Genomic DNA, 27571 nt, shown 5'->3' with positions numbered 1-27571 from the left:
AATCTAGTGGGGGATTGTAAGATGTATAATAATATTTGAATGTGACATTTTTTGTTTCAAATGTTGTGTACCATATTGAAGAGTTGCAATAATTACCTTTTGAAAAGTTGTGATCCAAAAAGCTTTGAAAAATTGCACCCAAGTGGACGATTACTTTAATAAGGTATTTTTTTAATAGGTACAATGATTACTTTAATGGAAAACTTCGAATGTGTAACACCCCGAATTTTTAATTCATATCTCGAGGACAAAAATAAATAGTGAAATTTTAAGAAAATCTTGAAAGTGGGACTTAGGGGTAAAATTTTGGATATTTCTGATCATTTTTAATAGAATCTGACTTCACCATTGGATTCAAAAGGATCAAAAAATATAGTTTAGCCTGTAAGCACGTTCAAGTGCGAGTCCGAATAAAAAAGTTACAAATCCTCGAATACCGAGTCGGATCAGGCTAAAATAGTGACATTTTGCTAGAGTAAGAATTTTTAAGATTCGATTACACCATTGGATTCGTAACGAAAAATTATTGAACGTGGACTATTTATTTGTCATTTTTGGAGATCAGGAAGTCGAATTATCGTCAAAAACAAAAACGACATCAAGTTTAGAGGTCACCTCAGGCCAAAAATGTAAATTTTTGATAAAGACATAATTTGTAGAAATTGACTATGCCATTAGATCCGGAACGAAAAATTAGGCAAAATAGAGTATTCATTTGTCAGTTTTGGAGACCGAATGACCAAGTTATCGTCGATCAAAATAATAGGCGAAATACCGAATTCGTCCCAAATTTTATATAAATAATATTTAAATTTTTTTTTAATCTCATCTTCCCCAACTCGTCATTTCAGCCGAGACATATACGGAAAAAAAAATTTATTTTTCTTTCAAACTTCCACCTCAGATCTCGTGCAAACGGCTCGCTGTCGACAATCGACGCAGAAGGGAGAAATGTCCGCAGCTACGTTCTCTACAAAACCCTCCCAACCTTTCTTCGTTTCACTTTCTATTTCACCCGATATCGTCAAAAATCAGTCGTATTTTTATACGGAGAGTTCGTAATTTTGACCTCGGTTTTCATCAGTTTCGGGGTCAAACCGTCCTCCGTCGTAGAAGGGAGAAGAGACGAGCACATCGAGATCTTCGAAACCACCAGGCCGGTTTCGAAAATCAACCGCTTCGAAGTTCGGTCCATCTCGATTTCCGTGTCGATCGCCTCAATTTTTGCGCACGTACTTCAATTCCGTCGTCTAGTGATGGTAAGGAACTCTCAATTTCTATTAGTAATTGTAGATTGTGAAAATTGCATTTAGGATTTTATTGGAAAAATTTGGATGTATTTCCAAAATATAGAATTCTTTTATTATTTCAAAAATTTACGCCAGAAATTGCATATTTGATATGTTTAATTGTATTTTTAACAAATTATACGTGGGTAGGGTATTTTAACGGGTTATTTCCATAAATTGGGTCTTGTGCATTGCTCGGACCCCGTTTGGATATAAAATTTGTATTTTTTTCAATATTATTGATAAAAATAAATTCTTTAGTTGGAAAATGTGATTTAATATTCAATGAACTCATATTGAGTTGATAAATATCAGAAAATGGATGTTTTATTGAAGAGATTGAAAATTGTAAAAATCGAAAAAAGGGAAAAAGGGTATGAAACGGTAAAATGTCAGAGTCACACCCGAGGGGTGATGTCTGCATTTTACGTTGTTGTGTTGTGTGCAGGTTGGTGAACAGATATCCAGGGATAATATTATTGGTTGCATGTTTATTTAAATTTCTGTTAGCGCAAGGCGCTGTTTACGTTTCCGTTATGCTGTTTATTTTAGGCGGGGTGGCCACACTTGCATGGTAGGAAACTGGATATCTATTCTCAACCTTGTATTGTTAATTTCTCTTTGATTTTCAAATGAAAATAATATATATGTAGCTATTTTGTGAGCTGTTAAAGAGTCTGTGAATGGTTGAAGGGATAGTGCGTCATATCATCTGGAGTGATGTACTATCCTGGGATGTACGGTAGGGACCACCAAACTCATACGTGGTATGGGACGCGTATGAGAGTGGAGTCACAACTGGAATCTGGGATATTCCTCTCTATCTTTACCAGTGAATTTGTAATGTAAAGGTGGTCGTATACGAATGGTTTGTATATTTGGGAATCACATGTACGCCTGATAGGCATAGATGAAGATGATTGGTCAGTGATCACTAACAATCTATAATAGTCGAACGTTTTGACACATCGAAAAGAGACCCATTGCTTACGGTCACGTCAAACGGCCAGCCTGAGCCGGATAAATAGTCAACCAAACGTGGTAAGTGCAGCGACCGGCCACAAAATCAGGAACTAAAAACTAGAGAAGAATTGTAATATCATGTCCCGACTGGGAGTGATCCAGTCGTGAATTCCAACTCTCTAATTCCAATACTCCACCATTGTGTATTATGTATCTGTTGCTTATTTTGATATATAAAATGAAATGCACGTTTAATGTTTCCATTTGATCAAATTAGATTTGTATAAAAAGAGAATGTTATAGTGAATAATACTGATTGATGTAATGTCAGTTTTAAAATGTTTAGTTGCTCATCCTTGGCTATATGTACCAGTTAATCGTAGTTTATTCTGTAAAATTTTGTTTATTTTAAAATGATTCAGTATGTTTATTCGTTCATGTTAGGAGAGGTTATTGGCAGAAATTGTTGCTTCCTTACTGGGTAACCATTGTTACTCACCCTTTCCTTCTCCATTTTTTAGTCTCAGATTCAGAGCTTGGCGAGGCAGGTATAGAGCACGAGTGAAGACCATCTGGTCGGTCAGATAGACAACCAGAGTTCGTCACCTGGTGAGTATTGAGACTACACCCCCTAGTGGGTCGATTTGTTTAGGAGTATTATAGATTTGTATTAAGCGTTAAGACTCCTGTTAGAGTGGGAAATTTTTGTATAATCCCGTAAATTTCTTCTTCCGCACTCTGATATACCGTATATTATTTGATGTATATAGGCTTCCGCTCGTATTCTATTTTGTTTGTTTATATGCAGGATTGTATGTCGTCTATCAGGTGCAGGTTGAACACCTTGGAATGCTAACATAAACAGAGGAGACCATGCCGAAATTTCGAGGTGTCACCTACTACCTCGAGATCTGACATGGGGAATTGTGTTAACGTTCGGCAGGGCGCCACAGAATGGGTACAATGATTACATTCAATAGTAATGAAATTATCACTGTGATTTCAACATGATTTCAATAGTAATGCCTTTTCTAAAATATTACAAGCTTTGTATCTCTTTATGAATTGGTCTCGATAAAATTTAAATTTTAGTTAGTTACGTGCAAATAACTGGTGACTTTTCAGTCTCATCTGTTGATTGCTAGTTCAAAACATGAGAGTTGATTCTAGTTCAATAATAATTGAAATGAGCAGTCCTAGGTTGTTTTCCATTTACTGAGAACACACACACACACCCACAACACATATACAACAATTACTGTATTTTGTACAGTCAAAGATTGAGAACACAAGGCTCCCTCACCGTGGAACTGAGAATTGTGCGTTCTTCCGGCTATCTATATGATAACCTGACATTGCCTCCTGGTTTCTCTATTTGATTATACATTGTGCAAAAATTGTAGGTTGAGATGGTGTAAGTAATCAAATAATTTACATGATTAATTGAAATAGATCATTTAATATTTCGTTCTACTATCGTCTCTTGTTATTACCATTGGCAGATAGAATATAACAATTTAAAGAATGCAAAAGCAGATTGGACACCCAAACAACATGAAGTTTAGGTCGAGATCTACTATGAATTAGTTAAGAAGGGGATGACACCGCATAAAGTGCTTGACAAAATCGATTATGATTTCTTAGTTAAGGAGTTTAATAAAAGAACTAATGTTTATTACGATAGAGGGTAAATGAAGAACAAGTGGATAGACAAAAAGACATTTGGGGACGTTGGAATAAGATTTGCACGAATACTGGCGTCTCTTATGATGATGGTATGTTAGATGCAAGTGATGAGTGGTGGGATAGGTGGTTAGAGGTACATTTCTCGTTAATTTTTCATTTTATTTATTTTAAGATTTTTGTCTCTTTATATAAAATATGATTTTTTATTTTTTATAACATCATCCAAAAGATGCAATATTTCGAAAGCAACCTCTGAAGTTTGCGAAACAATTGGATTTCATCTTTGGAGACACATATGCCACTAGTAGCCGGATGTAGTCACATGCATCTGGTACAATGCCATCTGCATTAATACCTCAGGATGAGAATCTTGATGAGGATGATCTAGATGATGTCATGCCGACCCAGCATCCAAAGTCTCAAACACTTCTAGACTTTACTCCTGATGATGCTACTCCTATTGTACCCTCACCCACAGTCCACGTTCGACGCAGAAGTGAAGATACTCTACCACCTCAAAGTCATGGTAGAAGATGACTACTACTATGCGAATTGGCCAGTCATTGGAGAAGCTCGCAGATGCAGTCCACAGTCAGATATCCGCTTCTACCAATCTCACTTTACTTAAGAAAGGTAGTATTCAAGAGTTGAATAAGCTCTTAGACCAGCTACCAGATGTACCCACCAATAATGATCTTTATAGTTATACGTTAAAGATGTTTATAAAGAACAAACAATTCAGAGAGATTTTTTGTGCATTACGATCAGTAGATGTTCGTCTTGAGTGGTTGGAGGGCGAGATGTCTGATTTTATGGCTGGAAAAGGCATTTTGACATGTTTTATATGTTACTACAATATTTTTGTGGGTTTTATGATGCACTTATAGAGTGCAATATACATTGATTATTTTGACTGTTGGATGGATATTGTGCATATTATATTTTCTGTTAGATGGATATTGTGATTAATATTTTCTATTAGATAGATATTTTATCTGTTGTTAGATATATATATACCACTAATATGGATTCATAAGCAAGTTATTGATTCAGATGTTGATACAACGAATACTATCGATTCTGCTGATACGGCTGATACTATCGATTCAAATGATGATTCCACCAATACTATCGACTCAAGTGTTTTAAGTATGGTCAATACAGGAGGCGTCCTAGGTTTGTCATTTTATTGCGAGAATTTCTTATATAGGGAGCCATATAATAATAGTCAGTTAAAGGGGATTGATTTTGTACGGGAAACACTGGATGATAATCGTGCGACGTGTCATTCATTATTTAGAATGGAACGACACGTATTTCTGAATCTTTGTAATCTTTTAGAAGTTCGAGGTCTACTAAAGATGGAACGCTATATTACTATTCAAGAACAACTAGCGATATTTTTATTGATAGTAGGACATAATCAAGGTCAAAAGATTAGTTGCAAATAGTTTTGATCACTCAGTTCAATCGGTTAGTAAGTATTTCATGAAAATTCTTTTGGTTATGGTGAACTTATCAATGTCCTTAATTGTACCTTCCTACTTCAATGAAGTCTCTTCGCACATCCGTAACAATCCTCGTTTTTTGTCATATTTTAAGGTTATATATATATATATATAAAATACTTGTTTCATTAATGTTTATATATTAATATACCTTAAAAATATGTAGGATTGTATTGGAGCAATAGACGGGACGCATGTTAGTGTATTTGTACCAATAGCGGAACAAATACGATATCGAGGACATAAGGGACTCACACAAAATGTAATGGCAACATGTTTGTTTGACATGTTGTTCACTTATGTAATGATTCGTTGGGAAGGGTCAGCTAATGATTCACGTGTCTTCCTTAAGACATTGAATACTTACAGTTTAAATTTTCCATATCCTTCACCAGGTCTGTATTTAAAAGTTGTTTAATTATATCTGTTTATATTTAATATTATAAATTAATATATTTTTTTGGATAATAGGTAAATATTATTTGATAGATATTAGGTACCCATTCATTGATGGTTATCTCGCACCTTATCGAGGTGTTCGATACCATCTATAAGACTATAATAGATCACTGGCAAATGGTCGAAACGAATTATTCAATCATTTATATTCTTCACTTCGGAACGTGATTGAACGAACCTTTAGCGTTTTGAAAGCAAAATGGTCAATCTTGAAGTTGATGCATTCATATAATTTGGGCAAACAACGAAATATTGTTATTGCCTACAAGACATTGTACAATTTTATCAGAAAATATGTTATCGTCGATGAAGAATTTATTCGATTCGAAGAAGAAAGATCAACGGGAGTAGAAGAAGAGGGCATCACTAATCAAAAGTATCCAATTCCCCCATTAGTATGTCATCAGAGTTAACAAACAATGAAAATACATAGGGATTTAATAGCTTATGTCATTTTTACTAGTAATCATTGATGTATTTTCATATTCTATTTTTTTATTTTGTATTGTAATTATAAATACTGTTAAACAATGTTGGAATAAAGATTATACTATTTTAAAGTATATTTCAAAGATTTTATGCTTATTTATTTATTGTCTTTGTGTATGATGAATAGCATTAATGGCAAAATATACGTATCCACCATGTTGTTCATGTGGTCGATTGATGACATTAGTTACAGTTAAAACAAAAGAAAATTATGGGAGGATATTTTATAAGTGTCCATCTTGATAAGTAATATGGTATTAATAGTAATGTTGGGTGCGTATTTATATTTGGTGACATTAATATTAATTCATGTATTATTTTACTTTATAGAGACATGCATGATTTTTTCTGTGGGTAGATGTAGTTGACATTATCAATGATAATATTCCTCAAGATAAAGTAACGGAGTCAAATAAGAAGAATGAAAAATATATTTTGTATGGATTTGTTAGATGTATATTTTTTATATTTTTATTTCTTTTAGTTTTACTTATTATATTAATTATGATTATTATGTTTAAATGATGTCAGAATCTAAATGTGGTGGTTGTGGATGTGTTATGTATATACGATGTAATGTGGATATGTTATGTAAAATGTGAAATTTGGATTGAATATTATGCAGGTATTTTGTTTATTATGAAAATTTCATATGTTCAATTTCAAAAGGAGATGCTGTCGAAATTTTTATAGAATTATATTATATTTATTTACATTTAGTTTAATTATATATTTATAAGGGTATTTTAATAATTTTTTATGCATTCTGAGTACATTATATTGGATTGTGTATTATGCAGGTATTTTGTTTATCAAGAAAACTTTATATGTCTATTTTTAAGAGGAGATACTGCCGAAATTTCTATAGAATTATAAATTTTTCTATAATTTTTTTTAGAATTATAAACATTTTAAAATTAAAATAATTATTTTTTTAATTTTTTATATAATTTTATTATATTTATATATATTTAGTGTAATTATATATGTATAGGAGTCTTCTGGTAATTTTTATACATTTTGGTTGCATTATCAACCTTAAGGGCATTCTGATCATTTTACCTTACTACAACAGATTTTAGAAGCTGTATCAAATAGTAATTACCAGATTCTAGTCAACAACACAGTAATTTTAAAAAGTTCTATCAAACAAGTTTTTCAACTTTTCAGATTCTGACAGCAGATTCTGACAGTAAATTTTGACAGCAGAAGCTGACAACAGATTTTGGCAACTGAATCAATCGCCCACTTAACTTTTAATTTTGACTTTTTATATTGAAGATTGAGTCAGGTTCAAAGAAATTGAAACAAAATATTTCTTTCCGAAACTCATCATAGAATTTGTTTTTTCTCCCCGTCAGTTCGCTTACGGACATGAAACTCTTCAGATCAATCATAGACGAGATACTTGTATCCACTGAGTCTATATTTTGTTCAAACTGGGTATTGAAACTTGATCATTCGGACTTCTGATGTTTTAGCTCGGACTATCTTTTTAGCTTTTCAACTCAACGGAGATTTTCTTTTATTTTTCTTTTTTGCTCTAACTTTTGTCGCTCTAACTTTTGTCTAAATCGCCTTTTTATATTTTCAATCTAGCAAGCATGTTTTAGCTTTTGCCTAGATCGTCTTTTTAGATTTTCGATCTAGCGAACTTATAATTTTTTCTCTTTTCTTTACTCTGATTGTTGCCAGGGTAGTCCTTTCAGATTTTCAACCTTGTGAGTTTGCCCTAATTTTTACCTAAGTTGCCTTTTTGGGTTTTCAACTTAGCAAACTTCTTTTTTCTTTTTCTTCCATTTTGAACTTCTAGAGTTATTGTCTGATCATGCTTTGCTATCTTCCTTGACTTTTTCGCACAGTACTTAAAAGGACTTTTATGGGTAGGCTTAGGACTAGGTATAACAAGAAATGAATTTTGAGGCTTAAAAATCCAAATGCCCCTTGTGTGGCATTTCCTTTTAAAATATTTTCTTTTTCTTTGAATTTCTTCCCCATTTTGAATGATATTTCTTTTTCTTTTGAATTTTTTTGTGTAGGGGAATCTATTTTTGTATTTTGATGTGGTCGAATCTAAAGTAACTTCTCAGGTTGCCTACGTACCCCAGAATTTTGGGATCAGACTAAGACGTAGTTCGAATTTTCCCTACCCTAGGTTGGGTGATCTGGCTGAGAAAGAAAAAGTCATTTATTTTTTATTATTATGTAGCGAATGTTATTGACAATGTCTGGTATGTGATAAATGTTAAACATGTTTATTTTGTTATTTATGTTATTTAAATGTTATGATTTGGATTTATATAATTTGTAGTTATGTAATTATACAGACTTATGAATTTCGATGATGATATTTTCACTCATGATGGTACCTTCACCCACAATGATATGTCTAACAATGATGAAGTTCATGACATGAATACCGTAGATGATAATTTATTATTATATATTGTGGTAATATGTGTCATTGTTGCAATACAGCAATACGTTGACACATTTATCTATAAAGAACCACATAGGAATTCTAGTTATACTAGAGCAGATTATATATGTGACATCATTGATGGACATGGTAACACATGTAATAATTTATTTATGATAGAACGACATGTTTTTAAATTTGTATGACACATTAGAAGGGAGGGGTTTGATAAAAGATGAAAATAAAATATCGATTCAAGAACAAGTTGTAATGTTTGTTTATACTGTGTATCACAATGAAAAACATAAGGTGCTGAGGGTCAATTTTAAGCATTTATTAGATACTATTAACAAATATTTTCATACAGTTCTTAGAGACTTAATTGAAATTTCAAAGTTTTTATCGTTCCTCCTAATCTCAACAAAGTCTCGAGCATATACGAACGAATAAAATATATTAGTCATATTTTAAGGAATTTTCTTAATGATTTCCTTCATTGACCATTATTTATAATAACATTAAATATAATTATTTATATTTAAAAGATACAAATATAAGGATTGTGTTAAGATGATCGATGGGACACACATTAGTAAACATATCACATTCATGCATCATAACAAATTTTAAGAACACAAAGACATAACACAAATGTTATGGCTACTTGTGTTTTTATATGACATTTACACATGTCATAGTTGGATAGGAGGGATTAGCAAATGATTCTCTGGTGTTCTTCAACACTATTGCGAAACCATTGTTACAATTTTCACACCCACCTTAGATTAATTTTTTTAAAGTTAAGATAAAATACAATATTGAAAATGTTGTTCTTAATAGATTATCTTCTTTTTTCAAGGCAAATATTATTTGGTCGACTCTACATATCTATTGAATGAAGGTTATCTCGCACCTTACCAAGGTACAACATATCATTTACAAGATTTTAGAAGAGAATCAATTTTAAGAACAAATAAAGAATTGTTTAACTATATTCATTCTTCACTAAAGAATGTTATTGAGTGATGTTTTGGAGTTTTGAAGGTAAATTTGAAGCAAATGTTATGTTACAAATTTCAAACACAACGAGATATTATATTGGCTTGCATGACACTCTATAACTTCATAAGAAAACATGCAATTGCAGATGAAGAATTTTTACGTTTTGAAGAATAACAAATTGTGAAAGATGAAAGGGGTGCACATGAATATGATAATAATGATCAGCCTATAAATCGTCGATCTCGTGTCATCATGAAGAGGACAAGGAGTGGAATAACTAATACACTATATGTTATTTATGATAGAGCTTTGATATATTTTGAATTTGTTTTTAATAAAAATTATATTTCTCAATTTGTATAACATTGCAACCTTTTTATTTGATAAAACGTGATGTGTTTGTAGTATTTATGACATAACATTTTCCTTCCTGTTGTTTTTGTGGCCTAATTATACAATAATTTATTACTCATTTAAAGGAAAACAATGAAAGTATTTTATAGATGTTCATTATGGCAGGTAAATTAGTTGAATCTAGTTTAATATAATTTAAGTTTTCTTGCAAAAAATTCATTAATAGATCAATTATTTATTTTTAAAAACACAATGGTACATGTTTATGGTAGATGAGCGTGTCTTGGATAATGTAATGGTTAAAAAACTTATGCATAACCTAAATAATAAGAATAATATTAAATATGCATTGATAGGATGTAATATCTTACTTATATTATTTATTTTAATTTTGATTATAGTGTTAGTAGTAACATTTCTCCTTCAACGATGATGAAATATAATAATTTAAAATATATTGATGTAGGTATTATGTGCCTGTTTGAATGTTAATGTGTATGAGATGTTATGTGGATGTTGGATTGTGTATTATGCAAGTCTTTTCTTTATCAAGAAAATTTCATATGCCCATTTTTAAAAGGAGATGCTATAGAAATTTTGATAGAATTATAAAATTTATAAATTTATTTAAATTAAAAATAATTATTTTTATAAATTTATTTTATATATATATATATATATATATATATATATATATATGTAATTATTTATATTATTAAATTATTTTGGTCATTTTGTACATTATCAATTTTAGAGGTATTCTAGTCATTTTATGAGAATCCAACTGTCAAATGAATATCAATTTCTAGCTTATGTGCTTCTATAACAAACAAATTTCTGCTGGAAGTAGCTTTTCAAGCTCCTGACTTCTATTTCTTCTAGAATACAACTTTTGGAGGTGGAGCTGGCTTCTGTAAAGAACAGACCCTTAGTTTTTCAGGCACCTAAGTTCGGAAGCCGATCTTCTGTAGCACCCGATTCTTTTGGTACCTTGTAGCACAGATCCAACGATTGAAAGAGAGCCACATTCACACACTTAAAATATTGGGTGTTAGAGTAGCCGCTCATTTTCAAAGACATGAATCGAGAGGAAAAATTTGTTTTCTGACATTTTTTTTAAATCAAATCTAAGTCATGATCACAAGAGGTTGAGATGTTAATTTTTTTCTTTTAAGATGACTTTTTTTATCTATTGGATCTGTGGTACAAGAACAGTGTGCTACAGATGATCCATTTCCTTAAGTCCAAGCCTCATCTCTTCTAAATTAGGGCTTTACTATCAGAAATTGTCATGTTAGCAAAAATTGTCTTTTTATTCTCAAATTATCTTTTATCTTTGATTTGACACTAAATTTGCTGCTACAATCTTTTTTTAGATATAATTATTACATTTTTTAACAGAAATATGTCTTTCTTAGTTACTATTAGTTTCATTGGAATAGTTGAATTTTGGGCTGGAAAAGCAGCACAAATATTGTCCAAGACTAAAGTTCTTGTCAAAAAAAACAAAAAAATAAAATGGGGTCTGAAAAAGATACACCACACCCGTCGTAGCATCTTTGAGGCTTGAATTGAGATGAGCATAAAAAGATGTAAATTTGAAGAAAAAGAATATTGAAAATGAAGAAGAAGAAGAAGATTTCAAACAAATAAAAAGGTTTCAGAAGAAGATTAAAAACACAAATATGAAGAGAAGAAAAAGATTTCAAACGAATAAGAAAATGTAATTGAAAAATAGGAAAACGCTTTTGTAATGAATTGTATTGCCTTTGTAGACATGGACTTTTCGTTGAAAATCCAATCTCTACTTGGATTTAGAGTCATCGGCTTTTTTTTTTAGAATAGGGTGTGAATGAGCACCTGAATTAATTTTTTTTATAAAAAGATTAGTTTTATAGTGATTCTCATATGTATTTGGCACAAACCTACTTAAAATCTAAGTAAGGGGTCCATTTAGAAAATAGAGAATGTTTTAGGCATAGTATTCCCTCTACCTTAGGTGGTAAGCTATGCGTTGGTTATTTTTCATTTTTTGAAAAAATCTAAGAGAAAAAATTAATGAAAATAAAACTTGTACCATCAATCTTATAGGGATTTTATTTCAGACCTAAATCATAGGGCCACCTCATTAAGAGAGGAACCTCATGATGACTAGACCACGATGAGTTACATTTTTAGGGATGTAAACCTTCAAAATCAAAAGAAAAAGAAAGGTGAAAAGGAGAGCTAGAAAATGGAGATATGCGATTCGTAATGTTACCATATATCAACTTCTTAAAGCCATCGTATACTTGATAAATGGAGGCCCATGAAAATGTTAGTGGAACACCACTTTCATGTAATCGACTTGCAATGATATGTAAAATCACAATAGACACTCGAAACTGGAACTAGATCCTAGTTCGAAACCCAGATCCTATATTTTAGGAAATAACCCTACTCGCTATAAAACAAAGAAGTTCTGAGTTCTAGTGAGATTTTGAACTCAAGAGAAGGGAGGGAGGGGAAATTATTTTCCTACACCCATTTTAAAGTTTTGAGTATATTTTTTTAATCTTCTTCTTTGTGTTCTTGAAGTATTTCTTGATCTTAACTTCAATGTAGAATTTGAGGGTTGAGATGCTTGTAGTGTGAAGATTTGAAGTTAATGGATTTTAGATTGAGAGTTGAGAGATTTTAATGGTTTGAGGGTATGTGAGTTGAGATTGTGAACTGAGAGGCCTTAATAGATTTAAGAGTGGAGAGAAATGAAATTGGAAACATTGAGTGTCGATATCCATCAATCTATAAAGAGTGTTGATAATATGACGTCATTTTTGGCACACACACCCCCTGACGTGTTTGCTTACAACACAACAAATGTTTGACATGTGGCGCCAATGACATCAGCGATAGAGAGAGCTTCTCTCTCTTGTCCGTTGCCCACAAATTTGTTTTTTTTTATTTCAAATCTTGAAAAGGGTCGTTGGGCCCACATTGATTATCACATTGACAATCCACAACACAACCTTTTAGATTTCATGAAATATTCATATTCAAAAATATATATATATTATTTTTCGAGCTTGATCCAAGGTTTTGAAAATGGACGGCCATTGAACACTCAAATTTAAAAATAAAATTCAATGGTGAAAAATAACTATTTTTTTTAAGTTCATGTAATTTTGTCATCTACAACTCTATTGCATTGAATCATGTTTTTGAATGTCACAAGGTGATCAGATTAGAAAGTTTTTTTCTTTTTTTTTTTCATGATGAGCAGGAGAGAGAAAGGGGCGTCAAAGGCATACGCCAAAATCTGTGTCATATTATCAAAATTTATCTATAAAATAAGGCATAACCATAAATGTATTGCAATGTGTATTTTTTATAATTATTTAAAGTGCATTAAAAACTTATACATTAATAACCAACGACGAGAAGTCCACACGTACAAAGCATAGCCACTCTGGGCTATGTACAACCAACTTAACCTTTTCAATAAAAAGTAATTACAAATTTAATTTCTTTGAAAATAACATATGATTGTAATGCTTGATGTTATATCTCAATTGAAATACTAAATTAATGAGAAAAATTATCTTTTCACGTTCAATATTTGCATTAGATAGCCATTTTCTCCAATCTATATCATTCATCTTTATTGTGGGTTTAACGTGATAATCCCACGACTCTAAAATATTTTATAAAACATTCAAGTTAGAAGAAATAAAATAATATAAGTAAATTCATAAAATTCGAAATATGATTGTAAATGCATGGTGTTATAACACAATTGAAATACTAAATGCTTATCAACAAAAAAAAAATTGAAATACTAAATAAATAAATAAAATATATTTTACCTTATCACATTAAATATTTGCATTATATAATTGTAAAAAATATATTTTACTTTTTGATAATTGTAGACATTCAAATTTGACCGGGCTCTCGATGTAAAATGTCCCAAAAATCGGAATGGGTCATTAAAGTCCAAACCTTCAAAAAATTCTTTTATCTTTCAATAAACGGCCCAAGGCCCTACTCACGTGGCCCACGAACCAAAAACTCCTCACCCACCTTTATATCTCTAAATTCATAACTATTCAACTCAACTCATTACCATTCCTATTCAACCCACCATCCCAAGTCCAATGGATTCAAAACCCAATGCCACACCCAACGACCAAGCCCAACTAATCTACCCAACACCACACCCAACAACACAAGCCTAACTAATCTACTCAAACCCAACCATCCTACCCAAGTCCAATGGATTCAAAACCCAACACCATACCCAACAATCCAAGTCCAACTAATCTACCACATCCAACAACCCAAGTCCAACATCATAACCAATCACCATGACCATCAAGGTGTGACACATGTCACCACCCTAATCAAACTACACACCCCTATTACATTTTCTCTAAAAGATCACATCAATCCATTATCATTCTCCTAACCTACCATTATCATTCTCTACAAACTCATACCTCTCCCTAATCTATCATCATCATTCCCTACAAACCCATATCTCACTCTAATTTATTATTATCATTTCCTACAAACCCATACCTCCCCCAAATCTATTATTATCATTCATAAAAAATCCACACCCTCCTCTCAAATCAAACAATCATTCTCTCTCATCAACTCATCTAAAAAATTATAATCTTCACACATCTTGACACATGTTACTATCTCTCTCACCCTCTTAAAATTTAATCAATTATCTTCTTATACAATCTATTCTTTTAATCAAAACCCACTCCCCTCAACTCACAAAATACTCAATCAATCAATCACCATCTTACACCCCCATTCTCTAAATCAAATATCATTTATTTCATTTCACCTAACACTCAACCCAAATGAGTTGAAAGATCCAACCCATTTGGTTTACAAATAACCCATGTAACCTCCCTTACACAAATGCCTCTTCACCACCTTCAATTTACAAATACCTTGTCTCATAATCCTTAAACCATTCTACTCTATTTTATTTTTTCATCCAATCTATCCCTAAATAACCTCCAAACTGTTATAAAATCCCTATCATTTTCAACTCACAATACCTAATGAAAAATTAAGAAAAATACTCCCTTACTCTCAACCCTCTACTATCAATTTACTACTAATCTATTAACTCAGTCTTAAGTTAAGTATTACTCTTAAAGTTAAGCATCATCTTCTCTCAATCTTCTATCTTCAATTGAAGAAAAGTCAAAGAAAACTCATTATTTTGAAGGTCAAAGAAGACCTTAAAGCTTCAAGGTGGGTCAAATGAATACACACCTCCTCTCTTTATCTACCATATCTATATCCCTCTTCTACTTTCTCCCTCATCTCTTTAATTTCTTTTTAGAAAGCTTTTAAGATGTAATGATCCATCTCCCTTATCTCCAGTAGATCGGATCTCGGTTTGGTCGAAAGTATAAGGGTTGTAATCACCTTCAAAACTTGTTTTTGATAACTTTCTGACTTTTCTTCAAATTCTTCTTTTTCTTTTGAAATGATATATTCTAATTTTATTAGGGGAATGTTTGGTTTAAATTTTTCTAATACATGTATCTGTGGTGAGTCATCTTGCATTTGTGACTGAGTAGGAGATGAATTAGGGGATTGTTGGATGTTTATCTTTTTTAAATCTTGCTAATATGGAATTGGAATTATTTCATCTTTTATCCCTTTTAGTTTTAATTCTTTACTAGTAGAAGCTCTACTTGTAGATGTTCTTCCAGGGATTAAATTGTCTATTAATGGTATTGTCGTTATAGAACTTGTTTTGTCTGTTAGTATTATTGATCTTTTGAATGAGGGAAAATTAATTTCTATGTTTCCATCTGGGTATTGTATTATTGACTTAGGTTCTTTATTTTCTGGTATTTGTGATTGACCTTCCGCTGTCAAGTTCCAGGTGGCTGGTAACTGGACATCATTCCAAGAGATCCTCTTAGGTACTAGTTTATTTGACTTGTATATATTGCTTTGTAGTAAAAGAGTTTCTCCTTCTAAGGATGGTTTTGACAGTGCTCCTAGGTTTATTGTTGTGGTCATAGTCTTGTAGACTATTCTAAAAACTAAAGCTAAAGGTTGAGATCCTGGTATCATGTTATATCTTGAAGTTTGGATGTTTAAACTTAAGACTTTCATTATTCCTGGGTCTGTTAGAACAACTGTAAAATTTGGAAAGCTGTCAAAATATATTGGTCCATCATAGAGACTTGACTCTACTAGTCCTAACAAATAATCTGTAAAATTCAAGTGTCTTTTGTCTCTCAGACATAGTAAGACTGAAGCTTTTAATCCTATTCTTGTTAATGGTTTAATGGCTACTTGTACTAATCCAATATGTAAAAACTTATGTTTTTGTTGATGTCTTAATATGGATTCTTTTGAGAGTAATTCTATGGTTTGATGTTCTGCTAGCAAAGGTATTGTTTGTTCATAGATTTTTATTGTGTAATCTGTCTTTGTAAGGAAATTTTCTTTTTTATAAATATTCTTAATTGGGACCATTGGTATGTTCCAGTTATGTAGGCTAGATTCGATATCTGTTATAGAATTTTCTTCCATATTTAAGACCTCTGGATTTTCTAGATTTGAACTATGTTTTCCAGAAATGAATTTGACTAAAGAATTCATAGTAACTTCAGAAGATAAATTTTCCGGACTGTCAACGATTTATTCCCGAAAAGCGACTCATCTGACCTATAAGAGGGATACGCGACTTGGGTCAAACGAAAATTTTTCAAATGAATTTACCATTGATTCTTTATTCAAACTGATATCTTGAAAGAACATGGCTCTGATACCATTCTGCTCAGGATCTTTAACTTCGGATAAATTCTATGGATAGTTATGTGGTCCTATATATCTAAAGCCTCCACGATCTTGTTTAGGTAAGAATTTAATCCAAGGGTTTCTTTCTTCAAATCTTAATTGAGAAATTTTGAAGAACTCTTCTCTAACTTCTATTAATTTTTGATGGTTTTCCCAATATTCTTCATCTCTTGGCCTACCTTCTCTTGAATATGATAATTCTTTTAAAACTAATTCTTCAAAATAAACCCTTAATAACTCATACCTTTCTTCAATATTAAAATTATAACGAGGCATGATAGATAGCAAAATATGATAATAAACTTGTTTAAATTACAACAAACTTGTTTAAATTACAACGATAAAACATAAAGACAAAAGCTGCTTTGAAATATAATCTTAACGAAAGATTACCTAAATAATTTCTCTTCTGGATTCTGGAAGACGAAAAAGAAAGGTTATGGTTGAGCGATTGTTTGAGGGGCTGTTGGTTGGCTAGTGAAGGTTTTCTGAAAATTTTTCGGTGTCTTGCTCTTGAAGTTTCTCTCTCCATTTAAAGGGGACGGATTTGAAAATAATTTTTTGAAGTCTGGATAAGTTGGACACGTGTAACTTTTTCTTTTGTTGGGTATTTCTGGAGGAAGATTTTCATTCAACTTGGACTCAATAATTGAGAGGAGAGAATCAAGGAGGGTAGGACAGACAGCTGGCTTTCATTTTATGGGTAAAGCTTTAGTGGAAGGATAAGGATAGACAGGAATGGATAGGTTGATAGACAGGGATGGACAGGTGGTCATTAGAATCCAAAAGAGAAACTATTAATGAAAATTATCTCTAACAGCACGTGGGCGGCTGCCTTTGGGTGGTTTCCCACTAGAGATATTTTCAGAGAGTTATCTACATATTAATCTGGATCCTTCTTGAACGATCTGGTTCTTGACTTGATTCAATTGTTGTTGATTTCCTTGACTTGACTTGACTTGGTTCACTTGTTGTGAATTTCCTTGTCTTGACTTGATTCTCTTATCTTCAAATACTTGGATAATGACAGGGAGGAAGAATTCCTTCACAGTCATCTTCATTAAGGGGTGTAAAGTCTTCAAAAGGATCTTTTTCTTCATCAACTTGGAATAGTGCTTCGAGTAGGTGCTTGCACATTTCTACTTTGGATGATGCTCCTGCTAACTTGGTTTGAAGCTGTGACTTGGACAATGGGAATTCTGAAGAACTTGGTGTAGTTATTCTTGACTGTTGAGGATGACTATGTAGCCATGCAGTAACTCCTGTTTTGGTAGCTTTTTCAAATCGTAAATTTGCCCATCATTTGACTTTGAATTTTCTTGAAAATACAGAGATTGGGTAAAATTGAGAAATGGAGCCTGTGCAATATTCCCAACAAGAGATCCAGGCTAGGGAGAATTGTGCAAAGAAGGTTAACATGTTTGGAGTTTGACTTAAATGGTCTGGGGCTATGAAATTTTGAATGAAATATTGAGATCCTTCTTGTACAGGTGCAGGAAGGATAGCTGGTACTGGTCCGTATTGGTTCCACCATTCAGCGAACCAATTTGGCTTGATGAAAATTGACTGGGCAATTGTTTTTGGGCAAGACTTTTCTAACTCTGGTTCTATTGTCATGATTGAGCTTAGATTGGACTTGTAAATGTATTGGGGCCTTAGTGAGAAAGTAGGTATGGGTTCTTGTTCTTAACTTTGTGATGAAGAAGTTGTTACTGTTTGAGAATAGGATTTTATTGGGCTTGTAGTTCCTAAAACTTGGAACTTGTTGGAAAGGTTGCTTGGGGAGCCAAATTGAAGAGGATTTACTGGAGTTATTTTAGGGACTGCCAGTGCCATTGCATATGAATTCTTGGATTTGGGTTTCAAAGGGTTTTCACTCATTTTTCTTACCTTGTAAGAATTCTCTAGTAAGAAAATCTGGTATAGAGTTAGTTTCTCCCTTTATGTATTATATTTTAAAATAAAAAATAGATAGTATGGCCTGCCATCTGGTAAAAATATGTTTTGAAGCAATATTTTTTACATCATTTTCTAAAATAAATTTTGCTGATTTGCAATCTATTCTTAAAATAAATTCTTGATTGAGTAAATCCTCTTGGAATTTTGAAATACATAAAACAATGGATAAAATTTCTTTCTTTACTGTTGAATATTTTTGTTGTGTAGGATTCCAAGTGCCAGAAGTGTATCTTATTAGTTGTTCTTGATTTTTCTTTGTTTCTTATTTTAATATTCCTCCATATCCTAAGTCATTTGCATCAGTTTCTACTATTTTCAATAATTGGGGGTCTGGAATATTTAAACAGGGTATTTCTTGTAATCTTAATTTTAGCTGTTTAACTGCTTCTGTATGTTCCCTTGTCCACTCTGGAGCCTTCTTTCTTAATATTTGAAATAGGGGTTTGGCTATTATATGGAGGTTCTGATAGAAATCTTTTACATAATTGAGACTTCATAAAAATCTTTGTAACTGTTTTTTATCCCTTATTTCATTGGGGAATTTGTTTGCAAACTGTAGTGACCTATTTATTGGAATTATTGTTCCATTTTTTACATTGTGTCCTAAAAATTTAATCTGGGTTTGAAATAATACTATTTTTGGGGCTGATACTACCAAACCATTGAACTTTATTGTATTGACAAAAGCTTCTAGATGTTTCCAGTGTTGGTCTATTGTTTTTGAATATATAAGGATGTCATCTATGTACACTATTATAAATTTTGAGTATTGATTGAAAATATCATTCATTATTCATTGGAATTCACTTGGTGCATTTTTTAATCCAAATGGCATTACATTCCATTCGTAATGTCCAAATGGTACTGTGAAAGCTGTTTTATACCTTTCTTGATTTGCTACTTTTATTTGCCAGAATCCTGATTTCATATTAAATTTTGAGAAAATTGTGGCTTCATATAACTTATTTAGTAGATCATTTTTATTTGGTATTGGATATCTTATCCATCTAAGTGCATCATTTAGGAGTTTATAATTTATTACTAACCTGGGTGCTCCTCTCTCTATTTCCGAATGTTTTCGAACATAAAATGTTGGACAACTCCAAGGGAAATTACTTGGTCTTATTAATCTTTTGCTTAGTAAGTCTTGTATTTTTTCTTTACAATATATGGTATTCATTTTTTTATACCATTTTTCATGTAAAACTTTTTTTTATCCCAAAATTGTGTTTTATATGTTTCGAGTCACATTTTCCTAACGTAACATGATTCTTAAAGTTTGCATGTAATATCTCATTCAAGTTCTAGAAATATATCTAAAAACAAATAAAAACGTTTAAAATATCTGTCCATCGTCGGAAATTACAATAGTCACATCGACAAATTAATGAATACAAAAATGAGGTATCTACAATTATACTTGTTGTTGACCTCATTATTATTATAATTATTGTTAATTATAATTATATTTTTATTAATATTGATTATTAGGATTATCAATAATTATTATTTCAAGATCGTCATAAGTGAATTGTGTGTAGCAATTAATAGAAAAATCTGAGAACTATTCTAATTTTTGATGATTGTTGATTATGAAAAAATAAGATCGATAATCCAAATCAAACGTCACCTCAGATTCTAGAATCGGTTTATGAGCAAAGCCAAGGGTTTAATTTTTTTTTACTGGTCTAATTGTACAAGTTTCAAAACGCGTTTTAAATGAGACGTTTTTTTTGAAAAAAACCGGAGTGTTGCCATGGTCTCTTCTTTCTGACCAAGGGGAAATGTAATTAGGAACATCTCAGGTCTCAAAATCTCTTACACATCGGAATTAAGAGAGATACCAATATCAGCTGTAAATCGTCTCCAATCGTTTTAAGAGTGAATTTCTCAATCCAGAATTCCAGATCCTTAATTCAGGTTTCTAGGGTGTCAACTGTATAATACTTTTCATTTATCCTTCAAAAACCAGAATTTTTAATTTTATTTTTTCTAAATCTGTTTCTCATTTAGTGGATTCTTCGTTCCAAGTATTAGAAACCCTAATTTGTTCAATTTTCAAAGATTTTTGTTTGATTTTTTTTTCCAAGGATGTTTATGTGCTTGAATGAGATCTTTTGCGTAGTGTAGGCAATATGATGGGCGAAGATCTCGGCATCGAAGCTAAAGAAGCAGCAGTTCGTGAGGTTGCGAAGCTGTTACCGCTTCCCGAACTCTTATCATCCATTTCTTCGATTAAATCGGATTATATTACTCGGCAACAGGTACCAATTCGACTATTATATTGTGCAATTTTGTTATCTCAAATTGAATTTTTTGTTGTGAATTATAATCTGTGTTATCGACCATTTTAGTAGTTAAAATTCCGATCGGAGTTTTAATAACTATCCAATAAAATTGTGATTAGAATGCGATTCCTAGTGATTTTGGATTGACTGGGATCAATTAATTTTCCTATCCCATCTCTGGGATTGGGATTTTGATAAGGAAAAAAGGAATTTTTTTTGGAGCATGTTTGTTAAGATGTTTTGCTTCCTTGTGGAGGTGAGATGTTGGTAGGTTTGATTTTTCTTTAATTGGATGATATTACATTAGCTTTATGTGATAAAGGTTTGTTAGTAACATTTATGTTTTATACTGAATGCTGCACTTTGTAATATCAGGCAAATGATGCACAACTCAGTACTATGGTCGCGGAGCAGGTATGCCTATCCTGCTACCATTGATATCGAATTTAACATTGTTATATTGTTATTATTATTATTATTATTATTTTCTTCTAAGAACTTATTATTATCATATTGAGTCATGGATCACTTACCATTTTTTGTACCTCTCAACTGATTTAGTTTTCTAAGAATTTTCCATGTTGGACACTGTCATTCTAGTGCTACACACATGCGGATACTTTTTACTAACAGCACCTTTAAATATCCAAGTGTTTTGTTTTCAGCTATTATTTGTACTAGAAGGTGATGCAAATGCACATGTATCAAAATGACTTATTTGTAATTTAAAATATTGATTAAAGGGTTTTTGAAGATTGCATAGTAAAAAGGATACTTCTGTAATTTTGAATTCTAAGCGTACTGTTTTTTACCAAAATGATTCTGATTATATTAAATTTAAATATAAATGTGAGGGCATATATGGCCATTCAAATTTTGGTACCGAACCACTTCTACTCCGCCTTCTCATTATAATAGTAAAGATATTGCTATATGTATTTAATCTTTATATGAGTATATCTAAATAAATATGCCGTTAGCATGAACTTAAGTATTTTGAAGGTATGTTTATCACCATCAGACACCCCCACCCCCTACACCAAAAAAAAGAAACAAAAAAGAAAAAGAAAAACCAAACAAAGCTTTCACCATGTGAAATACGTTGTACGGATGGGTTGACTTATTGGGTTTGCGGGGATTAGTGTGTCTTGTTTATACTAGTTTTGGCGGCTAACACACAAGTCCATGTCTATATTGTATGGGTTTTAATCAACTACGCTTTCCATGCAGGTGGAACAGGCTCAGTCTGGGCTAGAAGCGCTTTCCTTATCTCAAAAGACAATAAATGAGCTCCGTGAGAACTTCCTTTCAATTGAAAAGTATGGCCTCTCTGTATTATGCATTTTGATACTCCTATGGCTATGGTATCTCTTACATTCTAGATGTAGAAGTATTTAGCTTTCATGTGTTGAAGTAATTTCGGGTTATGATCGTGTGTTTTTCTGGCTTTCTTATGTATCAGGCTCTGTCAAGAATGTCAAACATTAATTGAAAACCATGATCAGATAAAGCTCCTTAGCAATGTGAGGAACAACTTGAACACAACTCTAAAGGTCAGACTACTAGCCAGCCTCCTGCTTATTAAGCTTTACACGTGGTGATTATCTAATAGGTGAATGTTCAGTATGTTACCTGGTTCGCTAATATAGTAGTGAAGTGCGAATTGGTACAAACTGAACCAGTTTGAGGTTCGATTCATGGTGGGTTCATAAAAAACAGCGAACCTAACAAACCCCCTTATTTGGGTGAATTTTAAAGATTCCCCCATGGTTTTGTCAATATTAGAGATGACCCTTATTTAGAAATCCCAAGATTTGGTCAATATTAAAGATACCCCTTGTTTTAAACGGATGATATCTCCCCTTGACCCGAGTCTTCTTCTATGAGATTAACAAAAATGACTTAAATATCCACCACGAACTACGTCTTCGAACTGGGTTCATCCAAGAGTGACGAACCATGAACTTGAATTCGAACTGAGTGAACCAGGTAACATAGACATTTTGGAAGGAAAGTTCTATTCTACTATTTGCTGTCAACGTTGCTGATTTTTATGTGCTTTTTCCTAAAACCACTTCTGGCAGCCATACATGCAGAAATTCAGTGGCCGTGAGAATATTTTGGCCCCTGTTATTGTTCTCCTTTGCCTTATGGTTTTTATTTAGTTACTTGTTCATTTTGTTTAGGATGTGGAGGGGATGATGTCCATTTCTGTTGAAGCATCTGAGGCACGTGATTCTCTGAGTGATGATAAAGAACTCATTAATACATATGAGGTATCCTTATAAGACTTGGCATTTATTATTTCATCCTAATCTCGCCAACTTGCTATCTTACTTTCTATTTAACTTGAATACAATTTAGGTTGTATGTGTCACTGTATCTATCATTTAGTGCATTTTCTTTTTTGTGTCGATGTAGAGATTAACAGCACTTGATGGAAAGAGGCGGTTTGCATTAGCAGCTGCATCATCTCATAAGGAAGAGGTTGGGAGACTAAGGTCAGACTTCTTTCTTTTTAATTTCTGTGGTGGCCATGTCTTGTTCTTCTTTGGCTGAGCTGGTTCAACTTTTAAAGTATGTCTTGGTGATTTTATTGCTTAGTAAATCTGGAATCAAAATGTTGTTGACTTTCAAGATTCATGCACAAAGGAACCATCATATTCTGAGATCACTTAAATTGTTTATAGTCTTTTAAGAATGATGGCTATGGTGTCAGGTTGGATAAATGGTAACTGATGGAATTTGTGTGTGGATCTTTCCTAGAGAATACTTTGAAGATGTAGATAGAACCTGGGAGACGTTTGAAAAGACATTGTGGGACCACGTTTCCAATTTCTTTAAACTTGCTAAAGAGAGGTATTGACTTTTTCTTTTGGGAACCTCTGTCCTCTCGGTTATCTTGTGCATTCAAAGTATGTTGCATTTTACAACTAAACATTTTATTAGTTTGTATTATGGTTCCCTTATCACTAATTCTGGAGACACTGTTTCCTAAATCTAAATTCTTGGATGTACTTGTAAGTAAATTAAGTAGTTCTATTATTCAGTTGTTCATTTGGTGGCCAGAGATTGCAGCCTTTGTAACTGTAACACGTGTTCTGGATTCGTTCCTACCATGCCGATCCATGAAACGGTATGAAGTGAACCAGCTCTTGGTTCAGTTCATATTGAGTTTGTGGAGAAAGCGTACCCGTTTCCCCCCCTGTTTTGGAAAAAAAAAAAGAATTCCTCCCCATTTTGGTGAATGTTCGAGATAACTGTGTTTTCAACCTGATGACATGCCCCCCTTGATCTAGTTCTTGTTCTCCAAGACTACCATAAATGACCTAAATGCCCCCAACAAACTACTCTACGAATTGAATTCTTTCTAGAGTGGCGAACCACAAACCCGAATTCGAACCAACCGAATGACGAACCAGATAACATAGCTTGTGAACATGGTATAAAGCTTCGTACCGTCTCAAATTATCTCGGTCAAGACAGTCTCTGTTCTTGTTTTCATGAGTTTGTGAGCATGTGACCCATCTTCTTATTCTGATTTCTGATATTGTAAATTGTAGGGGGTTGAGTGGGTTCTTGATATCTGATATTGTAAATTTGGTTTTTGAATAATTGCTGTTGTTCTAGAATTAGGGATGTTCACTTTTGATTGTTGTTGTCTTGTAAATTAGGGATTTGAGCATGTTTAGTAATGTATGTAACCATAAATATGCATCTTAATGATTTTTCAACGGATTTTGTGTTGGTAATCAAGCAGCTGAATTTCAAAATCATGGACTTTTTCTCTTGACATTCGAACACTGGGATTTCTTTCTTTTGGGAAAATATTTTTCTGAGCAATTGGTTTCTTGAGAATTGCTTTGAAAACAAGACATATCCTTAGAGACGAGGATGTTGGTTATAAACGTGATAACTTTTTTTATCTGCAAGCCTCCAGTTCCTTTAGTTTGAAATGGGATCTGAGTGCTCAACACCTGTCTAAGCCATTCCCCCATCTGTCACAATTCCCATAACTTCATACCCTCCTTTAGAAAAATTCTGTGTCATTAGGCATATAAGAAGGCATTTTCCCCTCCTATCACCCTACATTCAGGTACCATTCCTCCATACTTCACCTCAATATTTCTTGCCACATCAATTTGAGCACGGGTTCTCCCACTCTCCGCAAGCAGCTTGCATGAGAGATCTTGCTTGACTGAAAACCATGATTCCCTATTCTTCCTTGCTCTGCCCAGAGCTACCAAGCAGGATCCAGCAATGATACATGCTGCTGCTGCCACCTGTCATGCATCAACAGGAGCAACTTGTGGTTTTCTCTTTCGACCAGATGGGTACCTTGTACACGTGACGAGAAGGACCTTTACTGATGAGTGAATGTTGCCCCTCAATCTAACTAAGATTCTTACTGGTTTTGTGTTCCAACATGCCATGGTCCTACTTCTTTCATGATCATGATCATCCTAAGCCTTATCGCATCCCAACTAAGGGGAATTACTTTGTCTTTCCCTCTTACCAGTTGCTACTCGTCAATCAATGATGTCAATACATCCATTTGAGACTTCTTTTGTTTCCAATACCCATCAAATTAACTCCCACGGTGAATATATTCTATTCTTTCTATAAGTTAATAAATATCATACGGAGATTCTTCTTCTTTTCCCATAACATATCGTTTGTCCAAGTAAGAAAGCAGCCTCAATGGTTGATCACTCGAGCATAAGACCAGATTGGTTCTCTTATTACACACTCTGTGCTTATATAATCGTGTGTAGTTTTAACATCTCAATTATATATGTTTTCTTTGACTTATGCTTTTGATGCTCATTTTGTTACTATCTGTTTTGTAGCCCACAGACATTGGTCCGCGCTCTAAGGTAATGTGACCCATTCTACAAACGTTTCCAGCTACTCTTTAAAAAAAAAAAAAAAAAAAAAATATTGTTTTACAGTTGCCTGTTCTCATGAAGTTTTGATGTTTCTTTTTATTGTCTATTCAATCTATTGTATTTGGATCTTTTGTTGCAAGTTATTTTATTGATATTCTAGATGAGAATTTAGTACTTAATGTTATCTATATGTAAATTTATAAGTTGTTGTGCAATAATGACTGTAATGATGATAGTGCCAACCATTTTTTTTTTCTTGTGAGAAGTTTACGGGATTTCATTACAGAAAAGCTAAGAATACAAAAAAGGCCCTCCCCAGAGATTGAGCTGACCTACCTAGAGAGGACTATCAAACACAAAAGAGATGCATTAAAGTACCCCAGCCCCCATAACATCTCAAATTATAAAAGACCAACAAACTACCCTTCCCCAAAGACCATGAAGTCCCATCTAAACACAAACTCTTTTAAAAGATTCCCCCAAACTCTGAATGCAATTCAGTCCAGGGGATCAAATGTGCTTCTAGGTTGTTCTCCCCAAAGACCATGAAGTCCCATCTAAACACAAACTCTTTTAAAAGATTCCCCCAAACTCTGAATGCAATTCAGTCCAGAGGATCAAATGTGCTTCTAGGCTGTTCTCCCTTCTGAAAGTCCTACTATTTCTACTCATCAAAAATAAAGAAAGTCCTCCCATGTCTCTCTTGCCAAGTACCCCAGCAAACGACAATGCTTTACATTCTAAAGAACTTCTATATTTATCATTACAAGCAAGATTCACCCAACTACTAAAAAGGTCTGAAACAGAAAAATGAATAGTCCGATGCTTGTGAAAGCATGAGAAAAAACAATGCCAAATATTACTTTTCACTTGACAATGCATTAGAAGGTGATTTACATTTTCTTCACATCCTTTGCTGCTGGAGCAAAAAATCATCAATAATTTTATTACACGCAATACGATGATAAATACTCAAAATTTATCTAAAGTGGCAGACCAAAAAACGAAGGGTCAATTTAGACAAAACTTTCGATCCCAAGATATTGGATCTTGGAGAAGAGGAAGAGGAGGGAAACTCTCTGACATGCATAAAACTAATTGACAAAGAACACTCCACTACGATACTCTCACCAAATTCTCAAGTTTTTGATGTTAGGGGGATAAATGGAGAATATGGAGTATGAAATTTGTATCTACACCTTCCTTTTCCACTCACTGAATGGAGTCCCAGCTTGATTTTTCTCGTTTCTAGAGGTTTGAGGCATTGGGACTCTCATTCCACTTTCCTATTTTTATAGCAGTGGCTGAAGCTTTGTGGAAAATTGTGTCTAGAGCGGTCGATAGGAGAAAGCTTGAAGTTTGTAGAGATGGTAAAAAGATTTCCCATCTTTAGTCTGTGAATGATAATTTGCTATTTGTGGGGGCCTCACATTCTTTG

General features: G+C 32.9%; 1 protein-coding gene across 3 annotated transcripts in view; it reads left to right on the top strand.

Annotated features, from left to right (window-relative positions):
* Window positions 1–20689: 20689 nt before the first annotated feature.
* The window catches only part of SEC6, a 60438-nt gene continuing 53556 nt past the window's right edge, over window positions 20690–27571 (top strand). Inside the window, exons 1-9 of one of the 3 annotated variants that reach the window (XM_086431384.1) lie at window positions 20690–20876; window positions 21087–21220; window positions 21620–21658; window positions 22475–22563; window positions 22707–22797; window positions 23431–23520; window positions 23666–23745; window positions 24011–24103; window positions 26095–26121. In XM_086431384.1, the coding sequence (XP_086287510.1) occupies window positions 21092–21220; window positions 21620–21658; window positions 22475–22563; window positions 22707–22797; window positions 23431–23520; window positions 23666–23745; window positions 24011–24103; window positions 26095–26121 (638 nt within the window). In that variant the 5' untranslated portion in view covers window positions 20690–20876; window positions 21087–21091. Of the gene's footprint in view, window positions 20877–21081; window positions 21221–21619; window positions 21659–22474; window positions 22564–22706; window positions 22798–23430; window positions 23521–23665; window positions 23746–24010; window positions 24104–26094; window positions 26122–27571 lie in introns of all 3 variants that reach the window. The other 2 variants (XM_086431389.1, XM_086431392.1) reach the window with 2 other exon arrangements.

The sequence above is a fragment of the Akebia trifoliata genome, chromosome 2 (genome assembly GCF_017979445.1).
Source record: "Akebia trifoliata isolate Shusen 1 chromosome 2, ASM1797944v1, whole genome shotgun sequence".
Lineage (NCBI taxonomy): Eukaryota > Viridiplantae > Streptophyta > Magnoliopsida > Ranunculales > Lardizabalaceae > Akebia > Akebia trifoliata.
This window is presented reverse-complemented; position numbering and strand designations above follow the sequence as displayed.